The sequence below is a fragment of the Danio rerio genome, chromosome 15 (genome assembly GCF_049306965.1).
Source record: "Danio rerio strain Tuebingen ecotype United States chromosome 15, GRCz12tu, whole genome shotgun sequence".
Lineage (NCBI taxonomy): Eukaryota > Metazoa > Chordata > Actinopteri > Cypriniformes > Danionidae > Danio > Danio rerio.
Genome location: NC_133190.1, coordinates 51,396,622 through 51,407,500, shown reverse-complemented (window position 1 = coordinate 51,407,500; position 10,879 = coordinate 51,396,622). Strand labels below are relative to the sequence as shown.

The following is a 10,879-nucleotide window of genomic DNA, read 5'->3' as shown; positions in this document are numbered from 1 at the left end:
CACATGCACACAACACTAACACATAAGACACACTCACACATGCTCTCTCACACACACACACACACACATACTATTTTTACTATTCCTGTATCTATAATGATTGAAAAATAATGATAAAAAGGTAAAAAAAAATAGCAAAGGTTATTTTTTGCCATTCTGAATGGACATCTTTACCGTTTTTCAAAACAAAATGAGAGTTTACGTCTCATTAATTAAGTTTAAATCCTAATTCTGAATGTATATCATGCATTTTTGACCTTTTTCCTGCAGAATACAAAGACAAAAGGATGATAAATCTCTCAATTAAGACATCATAGCTCAAATTTTCCCTCAAATTGTTGCTTTTCAGAATTGCAAATAAAAAGTCTGAATCATGATGGAGGATATTTTCATATTTCTCCACAATTTTATTCTCTGATAGACGTTGCGACTCGTATTTGTAAGATTCAGACTCTTAATCATGGCAGAAATAAACAACCATGACTGAGGCATAAGAAAAATAAACACTAATGTGTTAACATAAGAATAATGTCACGTTTGCGCATAATTAATACACCTGACAACTATACAAGATTGCATACAAATCTAACGTCTATATGACTACTCGAATAAACATTAACAATAAGCATAATGTCATGCAAGCCCAGCAGATAGAGTACACACTGATTTAATAAAACAGTCTGGGCTGAAATCTGCATTTAGGGCTTCACAGGCCTCATGCAGGGTGCTAGATCAGCCCTGACCCCTCCTATAATCCCCTGCACCTCCATCTGTCTCTGTGTGTGTGTGTGTGTGTGTGTTTGCAGTCCATCAGCACAGGGATTTGTACACAAGTCCGAGCATCTCTCCAACAAATGTTTGTTATTGCAATATCCAGAATAACTAGTGAGGTCTGTTTGTGTTCTTAATCATTCATATTAAGCAGGTTTCATAGATCTAGAGCATATTTTTGAAGAGGCGGAGACATTTCTACACCACGGATCCTGTTTATTTCCTGATTTGATGGGAATCTGTAAATTGGGCTCGATGCTGTTTTTGGGTTTTGCCACGTGATTAATTGTCTCTCGGAGCAGAAGTTTGGTCCCCTCATGATTCCTCAGGCACTCATTGGAAACGTTCTTCTTTAATCCTGCTCCGTTTGCTTGTGTTGTTCCGGATTTCAGAGTTTGACTACAGAACATTCAGGTGTTTCAATAAACTGATCTTTGTAATTTGAAATTTCTCTTAATTGCGTAATAAATGGATGTCACACTCTTCTGCGTTTGCTTTTCTGTTATTGCACTGAAGAGGGTTAATATTGATTTGTTTATCACTCATGTTATGGGATCAAATGGGCTTCTATGCACTTGGGTTAAGTGAATTAGTATAGCTATTTCGCTGGGTATCACTAACGTGACTCATTTCAGACATTTCTCCATTCGTTTTCCTCTAACAACAATGATAAATAACAGATGTATTGTTTACAGTGAACTAAATAATGCAAAATGCTTGAATATTTATCAGAAATCTGACTTTATATCACATAAGTGCAACTTTATTTCTCAGAACTATGACTTTAATAACTCTCAATTCTGACGTTATGTCTGAGTTTTAGCTAAATTAGGACTTAATAACTCTTAGTTATGATCAGAATTTTGTCATTCTCAGAAATCTATCAGGCAATTCTAGCTTTTTATCTGAGAATTGACTTTTATTCTCAGAAATCTGACTATTTCTCATAATTATGACTTAATAACTCTCAATTTTGAAATTTTATTTCAGAATTTTGGCTTTTAATCTGAGAAATCTGACTTTATATCACGCAAAAGCAACTTTATTTCTCAGAATTATGACTGAATAACTCTTAATTCTGGCTTTTTAGCTGAGAATTTTGACTCTTGGCGAGGCAGTGGCGCAGTATAGTGCTGTCGCCTCACAGTGAGAAGGTCGCTGGTTCAAACCTCAGCTCAGTTGGCGTTTCTGTGTGGAGTTTGCATGTTCTCCCTGCCTTCGCATGGTTTCCTCTGGGTGCGCCAGTTTCCCCCACAGTCCAAACACATGCGGTACTGGTGAATTGGGTAAGCTAAATTGTCCGTAGTGTATGAGTGTGTGTGTGGATGTTTCCCAGACAGGGGTTGTGGCTGGAAGGGCATCCTCTGCGTAAAAACTTGCTGGATAAGTTGGCGGTTCAGTCTGCTGTGGTGACCCCAGATTAATAAAGGGACTAAGCCGACACAAAATGAATTAATTTTGACTTTTATTGTCAGAAATCTGACTTTATATCGTGTAATTGCAACTTTATCTTTCAGAATAATGACTGAATAACTCTTAGTTATGACTTTACATCAGAATTTTGACTTTTATTTATAAAAATCTGACTTTGTATCACGCATTTACGACTATCAAAATTCTGACTCTATATTATGCAATTATGCCTATTTCTCAGAATTATGACTTAATTCAGACTTTTCATCTGAGAATTTTGACTTTAATTCTCAGAAATCTGACTTCATTTCACACAATTGCAACTTTATTTTTCAGAATTCAGACTAATTCTCTGAATTATGACTGAATAACTCTTAATTCCGGCTTTTTATTGCAGAAATCTGACTTTATATTACGCAATTGCAACTTTATCTTTTTGAGTTATGACTATTTCTCAGAATTATGATTTAATAACTCTTAGTTCTGACTTTTTACATCAGAATTTTTACATTTAATCTGAGAAATCTGACTTTAAATCACGCAATTACAACTTTATTTCTCAAAATTATGGCTGATTAACTCTTAATTCTGGCTTTTTATCTAAGAATTTTGACTAGTTTTCAGAAATCTGACTTTATATCGCGTAACTGCAACTTTATCTTTCAGAATAATGACTGAATAACTCTTAGTTATGACTTTTTACATCAGAATTTTGACTTTTATTTTTAGTAATCTGACTTAATATCACGCATTTGCGACTTTATCAAAATTCTGACTCCATATCATAGAATTATGCCTATTTTTCGAAATTATGACTTAATTCAGACTTTTCATCTGAGTAGTTTGACTTTTAATCTTAGAAATCTGACTTTATATCATGCAATTGCAAGTGTATTTCTCAGAATTATGACTTAATGTTGAATTCTGACTTTTTATCCCAGAATTTTGATATTTATTTCCAGAATTCGGACTTTATGGCATGCAATTGCAACTTTAATCCTCAGAATTCTGACTTCATCTCATGGAATTATGGCTATTTCTCAAAATTCTGACTAAATAACTTTCAATTTAGACTTTTTATCTGAGTAACTTTGACATTTTCTCCCAATTGCGACCCAACATTCACAGAATTGTGAGTTTATTTCTCGAAATTCCAGCTAATTAACTCGCAATTTGGAGTTTAAATAACAGAATTTTAATTAAAAAATAGTCCTTCTGTGTTATTTTCATCGATTTTAAGGTTTTTCTGTCCAAGCATCGTTATGTTTCAGACAGGTTTTGCACACGTTTGTAATGACTCTGCCCACACAAGCGGCGGCGCTGTACGTAAGCGCGCTCCTGATTCCCGCTACCGGCGCGCGCGTGATGACGCCACGGTCTCTGCAGCTCCACGCGCCGCCGCTCCGCTCGAGAGGAACCGACTCTCCGGGAAATAAACAACAAATATCAGCATAAATACAATACAGATATAACAAACAACCGGCGGATCGGGAATCATGGCGACAACGTTCGAGCAGATGAGAGCGAATGTGGGGAAACTCCTGAGAGGAATCGACAGGTAAACACAAACAGCCGGACAAAAACTGACGGATATTAATTACATAAACCAGACTAGCACACATCACACACTCCTGCCGCATTACAGCAAGCTTACAATGTTTCATTTTCTTTCTGACGTGTTAGTCATATTTTAGTGTTGGTTAATTAAGTCTCTTTCAGTTCTCTATCGATTTTCTTATGAAAATATCAAAATAGTGAAAGCCTTTCTAGTTGTTTTTGTGAAGACTTGTGTTTACTGCACTGTAAATACTCAAAATGTCTCTGTCAGTGTTTTCCATCTATTATATTTGATTACCAAAGTCACGCAAGTGCCAATTTCACACCTGACACCTGCATAACCGAGCTTTCCCCTCATAAATGCAAAATAAAATCAATGATGTTTGTTATATAGTGAGCAACTCTTCTTTTTGATTAGCGTTGTTTCTTTTGAGTTGTAGAGTTCAATTCACAAAGTTTCTACAAAGTGTGTTGAATACTGTAAACCCAGACCTGTTCTGGTCGCATCCATTATTCATGTTTATTTCCATCATGTAAAGTATAAGAAAATGTTTGCAGATTAAAAGTTTTATGATCCCATATCTCTGTGGTTTGTAGTTTTGGAAAAATATTAACAGATGTTTCAATATTATGGTAACATACACTTGCCGGCCACTTTGTTAGGTACACCTGTCCAGCTGCATGGTACTAGTGAGGTGTACCTAATAAATTGGCCAGTGAGTGTATAATTTTTCTCTGAATGCGTGTTTGGAGTTTTTGCTGCAAATGTGACGTCCGTAACGCTGGAGCTGCTCGTATGATATGTGTGTGTTGATTTCTGTGCTGCAGAGAGCTGATGATCATCAGTGTGTTAATAATATAAACAAAGTAAATGCTGATGATGATTGTGTGTGTGTTTGTGTTTGTTTGTGCGTTTGTGTTGTGCAGGTATAACCCAGAGAACCTGGCGACGCTGGAAAGATACGTGGACACACAGGCCAGAGAGAACGCTTACGACCTGGAGGCCAACCTGGCCGTGCTCAAACTGTGAGTCACACACACTCCTACAGCAGAACATAGGGGTGTGTGTGTGTGTGTGTGAACGAGAGAGAAGAGTGTATTTTTGGCTCTGTAAGAGTGTTTGACTGTATTTGTGTGTGTGTGTGTGTGTGTGTGTGTGTGTGTGTGTGTGTGTGTGTGTGTGTGTGTTCAGGTACCAGTTCAACCCAGCGTATTTCCAGACCACAGTGACGGCTCAGATTCTGCTGAAAGCTCTGACGAATCTCCCGCACACAGACTTCACTCTCTGCAAGTGCATGATCGACCAGACCCACGTATCCTTCAGACGCAGCATTGTGTGTGTGTGTGTGTGTGTGTGTATATGTGTGTGTATGTGTGTGTGCGTGCGCGTGTCTGTCTGTCTGTGTGTGTGTGTGTGTCTCTGTCTTTGTGTGTGTGTGTGTGTGTGTGTTTGTGTGCGTGCGCGCGCGTGTCTGTCTGTCTGTGTGTGTGTCTGTCTGTCTGTCTGTGTGTGTGTCTGTCTGTGTCTGTATGTGTATGTATGTGTGTGTGTCTGTCTGTGTCTGTCTGTGTCTGTCTGTCTGTGTGTGTGTGTGTGTGTGTGTGTGTGTGTGTGTGCGTGCGTGCGTGCGTGTCTGTATGTGTGTGTGTGTGTGCGCGCGTGTGTGTGTGTGCGCGCGCGCGCGCGCGCGTGTGTGTGCGTGCGTGTGTGTGTCTGTCTGTGTGTCTGTGTGTGTGTGTGTGTCTGTCTGTCTGTGTGTGTGTGTGTGTGTCTGTGTGTGTGTGTGTGGTGATATTGGTCCTCAAACATACTGAAGTATTGGAATCGCGTGTCATCATGAGTATTATTCTGGTCTGTCGTGTGTGATGTCAGAGTTTGCAGATGTTTCCTTGACTGCAGTGTCGCAGCAGGAGGAGCGGCCGATCCGACAGATCCTGTACCTCGGAAACCTGCTGGAGACCTGCCACTTCCAGAGCTTCTGGGTAACACACACACACACACAAATGTCAAGAAGCTCATACAAAACAGTTTAAAGGCAGTTATACTGATGTCCAAAGTTGATTGTGTGTGTGTGTGTGTGTGTGTTTATGTTTATGTGTATATGTGTGTATGTGTGTGTGTGTGTGTTAGGCCAGTCTGGAGGAGAACAGGGATCTGATTGATGGGATCACAGGATTTGAGGAGTCTGTGCGTAAATGTGAGTGTGTTATTATATTATATTGATGATTATATTCCAGCAGATTTCACAAACATCTCTCCTGCGTTTCTCTGAGCCTTTAATCACAATCGTTACGCGTGTGTGTGTGTGTGTGTGTGTGTGTGTGCGTGCGTGCGTGCGTGCGTGCGTGCGTGCGTGCGTGCGTGTGTGTGCGCGTATGTATTTATGTGTGTGTGTGTGTGTGCAGTCATCTGTCATGTAGTGGGAATCACGTATCAGAACATCGAGTACCGTCTGCTGGCCGAGATGCTGGGAGATCCTCTGGGTGAGCCAGAACATTTGTCTCACACACACATCTCATGTGCGCACACACACAATCATATTCTCATGTGCACACACACACACAAATATACACGTGTGCACAAACAAACACATGTATGCACACACATGACCTCAAACACACACATGCAGGCACGCATACACATACATAATCATACGCCTACATGCGCACACACACATGACCCTGCCCCCCCTCTCTCCCTGCGCAGACACACAGGTGAAGGTGTGGATGAATAAATACGGCTGGACGGAGAACGAGGACGGTCAGATCTTCATCCATAACCAGGAGGAGAGCGTCAAGCCCAAGAACATCGTGGAGAAGATCGACTTCGAGAGTCAGTGTGCTTTACTCCAGTCATTCAGTTATTTCTTTACTGCACTCCGTGTGTGTGTGTGTGTGTGTGTGTGTGTGTGTGTGTTTACCATGTCCTTTGCTCTCCGCAGGTGTGTCCAGCATCATGGCTACATCGCAGTGACCACACACACACACACACACTCTACAATAAACTCATTTCACGTGAGAATCTGGAGTCTCCGTTCATCATGGTGCATGACACGGTCATGCTTTATTTTGATGGTCCGCTTGTTGAATGTAGGTTACACTTCATCTTCAGGCCCTCTCACTCTCATTAGATTAGCTGTAGACTGTTAGGTTGGGGTTAGTGTAAGTTGACATGTACTTGCAAAGTGTCTTATAGTCAGTGAAGTGTCTGTTGGAGGAGCAGATCAGCAGATATTAAGCAGACTAATCCTCATCTGCACCATCAGAATAAAGTGTTATTATGTCCACTAGACATGGATGATAACAGGGTTCAGGGTTTTAAAACCGCACAAATTTTCTGCTATACTATTCCCAAGGTGTGTGTACGATTTTTTTATTTACGTTATTTTTTGTTTAGTTTTGATACAACAGTATCTCCAGCAGAAAATATATCCAAAGATGCCATTTTAGATGGTAAAGAAATCAGTGTTGAAGCAAATGAAGACGGCAGAATGACCGATTCAATGATTTCTTTGAATTATTTGGCCTGACATCATCAGACGTTAATATTAGGTTAGATTTAGGCCGTGACGTCACGTGACTAAAATTCACTGTCTAGCCAGCATATAAGGATTAGTGATGGGAAGTTCGGATCATTTTACTGACTCGGATCTTTGAGTCTCGTTCATTGAGATGAACGAATCTTTTTTCGAGTCATTTGGTTCAATTTGCCAACTATTATTAAAATGTTACGAATTGCTTCCAAGCACATCTACAACTAGCCCGAAAGGTTGATCACACGACAAATAAGTCATCAATAGAATATAAGAAGGAGGAAATAATAATTCAGTGTTGACCTGCTCTTTTGTCTGTGAAGGTAGGCTACTGTTGGCTATTGTTGTCTCTCTGCTCTGCTCAGCTCTTCATGTCTTCAAATGTCAGAGATTCATTCACGTTACACTGACAGTCACATATAATCTTAATTAATGCACAGTCTAAGGTCCTACTCACACTATGCCATCCGTACCGTGCCCAGGCCCGTTTCCCGGATTGTTTGAGAAGTGTGAGTGCACTGAATCCGGCTCAAGCACGGTTCACTTGGCCGGCCCTGGCCCGGTTGGAAAAGGTGTACCTGAGCGCGGTTCACTTGGGCTTTGCCGGGGTACGCTTGTGTGTGAGTGCAAAACGCGCCAAAGCCCGAAACTGAAAGCGAGACGTGACTTTAAGGGACTGTTTCATATGTATTTATTAATCATTCTTACTGTTCAGTGAACGCAAACTGCCGTAGTTTATTAAAGACACAAACCCCTCACTGCACGCCAGCTGCACCTTCAGCAGACCTCCTCATTCCTGCAGCACGAGAGCTTTATGATTGTTTATGAGCGCCAAAAGTGGCGGATCTGTCCGGTGAAATATCTGACTGCATGTCCCCGCATCCAAGGACTGTTTGGCGAAATATTTGACTGCATGTCACTGCATAACAAACCACTGACACGATATAACTAGAGAAATCTCCACTGTGCTGCTGAGTGCTTCTCACTGAACAGCGCAGCAGCGATGACGTAATCGTGCCGAAGCCCGTTTGTGGTGTGAGTGTGGGCCGTCGGGGGAGACGGGAGGGGGGACAAGCGTTCGAGGCAACTGTACCTAGTGTGAGTACGGCCTAAGCTGATAGGAGCCATGATCATTCGTTCATCACATGACAGAATGACTCAAACCCGAGAACTCGAGAGATGAACGGTTCAATTCTTTTTCCGGCTCTAAACGTGTATGATTGGCCCGTGAGGAACGAGTGACTTAGACCCGATAGAGCAGTGGTTCTCAAACTGTGGTACGTGTACCACTAGGGGTAAGCGGGGTTCCTTCTAGTGGTACGTGGAGGAATGAAATATGTCATGTACATGCTTAACACATTTCAACATTTATCAAAAATGATGTATATAATATGCCATATATGACATATAGCCTATATTTCTGAGGTCATCTGCCACTTTTTTTAACTGCAGAGTTGTAGCTGCTTTACTGGGCCTACTACACTACTGAATTTCAATACTGCTCATTTTGGTGGTACTTGGAGAGAGAATTTTTTTCTGAGGTGGTACTTGATGGAAAAAAGTTTGAGTCCCACTGTGATAGAGGACTCGAGAGGTGAGCGGATCAAAACTTTTTCCGGCTCTAAACGCGTATGATTGGCTTCTGCCAATGTGATGAAGACTTGAAATTAACGATACAGATGAACGAATCACTCCCTGAGAGGACTCGTAGTTCCCGAGTCATATTGAAGATTCGTTCATAATGAACGAATCGTTCATGAACGACCCATCACTACTAAGGACAGCGTTCGTTTGAAGTCCAATAACATCACCAAATGATGTTGATTTTAGGTTCTAATCCAACGTCGAGTCAACATCTTAAACCAAGGGTGCCCAAACTCAGTCCTGGAGGGCCGGTGTCCTGCATATTTTAGTGCCAAACGCAATTAAACACACCTGAAGCAGCTAATCAAGCTCTTTCTAGGTATACTAGAAACTTTCAGGTGGGTGTGTTGAAGGAAGTTGGAGCTAAACCATGCAGGACAGCGGCCCTCCAGGACTGAGTTTGGACACCCCTGTCTAAAACCTGCATCAAAATAACGTTAAATACTGACTTTTATTTGTCAGGTATGGCAACCAAAATCCAACATCTGACTTCATAGTGGTAACGTCCACACAACGTTCAAGCTGTAACATCATTAGATGTTGATATTCGGTTCACTTTAGGTTGGACCAGGGGTCACCAATCTCGATCCTGGAGGGTCGGTGTCCTGCAGGGTTTAGCTCCATCTTGGCTCAACACACCTGCCTGGATGTTTCTAGTATACCTAGTAAGAGCTTGATCAGCTTGTTCAGGTGTGTTTGATTAGGGTTGGAGCTAAAATCTGCAGGACACCGGCTCTCCAGGAACAAGTTTGGTGACCACTGGGTTGGACCTTAAACATTGGTGTTGGCCTGACTTTGGGTTCTGACGTCAACCCAATTTTCATTTCCAAATAATATGCAGCGTCCCCACCACATTTGGGCACAACGTCAATCTGTCGTCATGTTGACATCCTGTTACTGCTGCCATGTTTACTGCTCCAAGATATTTTAAATGTTTCTCAAAATAAAGTAATATATGAAGTTCAAAGAGGGAAAAGCTTGTTTTTTACCCAGACATTTAAAAATAAATATATTTTAGAGCAGTAATCGCAATATCGTGGAACTGTAGTATTTTTATCCAAGGTTATACGGTCAGGATCTTATACCGGCCTATGCCAACCCATCACACAATTACAGGCCTCAGTCTCACAATTTGGTCCAAAATGTATAATTAAGCATCAAATTAACTCCATTTCAAAACTCTTGCTATAATATTGTTCATTATTTAAGGGGAATGGTTCTAGTTTCAGGTAAGAAGTGTAATTTTGATCCAACATGCAGCCATGAAGGGATTCATTCTCTACAATTTAAGCTTTTCTGAAAATAAATAAATAAAGCATCAGAATAAAATATTTGAACACATTACATTCTTATTCTCTTTTTACTTTAATGCTCTTGAGAAATTGCAAAAGTGTATTCATCATCAATGTGTTTATTTTATTTTTGTAGGTTTATTTTGTTTTGAAGGAGCAAATTCATTATGTAGGTTTATTTGTAGTAAATATCACTGAATTAAAGTGATGTTCTGAAGTAGAAATATGCATATCTACTGTAAAATATGTACTCTAATGTTAAAAAAGTACCCAAAAACATTGGTTTACAACTTAAAAACAAACCAAAAGTATTAAAACAATGTAAATTCCAGTGTTATTTTGATTAAGTGCTCGTTGGAAGAAACTGAGATGGGATCTGCACAGGTAACTTTTTTTATACAATATTTACATTCATTAATTTCAGTGTTTATTTAGTTTTTTTTGTTAAAGTATTTACAATTGATTTCATTCATTCGACTTTGAGATGCCTTCATGTGAACCATTTAGTTATTTTTAAATTATTTAATAATTATTTATAAATAGTTTTCTTTATAAGCTCAAATAGCAGTAGCAATTAAATGCTTAAATGAAAATTTTATTTAAAAAAAAAAAAAAAACACCTTTTAGCTCGCCTTACGTGCGCGTCACGGCGCGTTCTTGTGCGCATGC

At 40.1% G+C, this 10,879-nt stretch overlaps 2 protein-coding genes across 3 annotated transcripts in view; both read left to right on the top strand.

Annotated features, from left to right (window-relative positions):
* Positions 1 to 1,254, top strand: part of si:ch1073-429i10.3 — a 6,891-nt gene extending 5,637 nt beyond the window's left edge. The window contains exon 4 of the mRNA NM_001366916.1: positions 1 to 1,254. This exon is cut by the window's left edge and continues 443 nt beyond it. The gene's annotated coding sequence lies outside the window, so the exon portion shown is untranslated.
* Positions 1,255 to 3,559: 2,305 nt separating this feature from the next.
* eif3k (eukaryotic translation initiation factor 3, subunit K) lies at positions 3,560 to 6,760 on the top strand. 2 transcript variants are annotated; one of them, XM_017350953.4, is made up of 8 exons: positions 3,560 to 3,742; positions 4,669 to 4,767; positions 4,934 to 5,054; positions 5,647 to 5,724; positions 5,873 to 5,939; positions 6,148 to 6,225; positions 6,449 to 6,574; positions 6,684 to 6,758. In XM_017350953.4, exons 1-8 carry the CDS (start codon positions 3,681 to 3,683, stop codon positions 6,713 to 6,715), a joined length of 663 nt encoding a protein of 220 aa, XP_017206442.1. In that variant the 5' UTR covers positions 3,560 to 3,680; the 3' UTR covers positions 6,716 to 6,758.
* Positions 6,761 to 10,879: the final 4,119 nt, after the last annotated feature.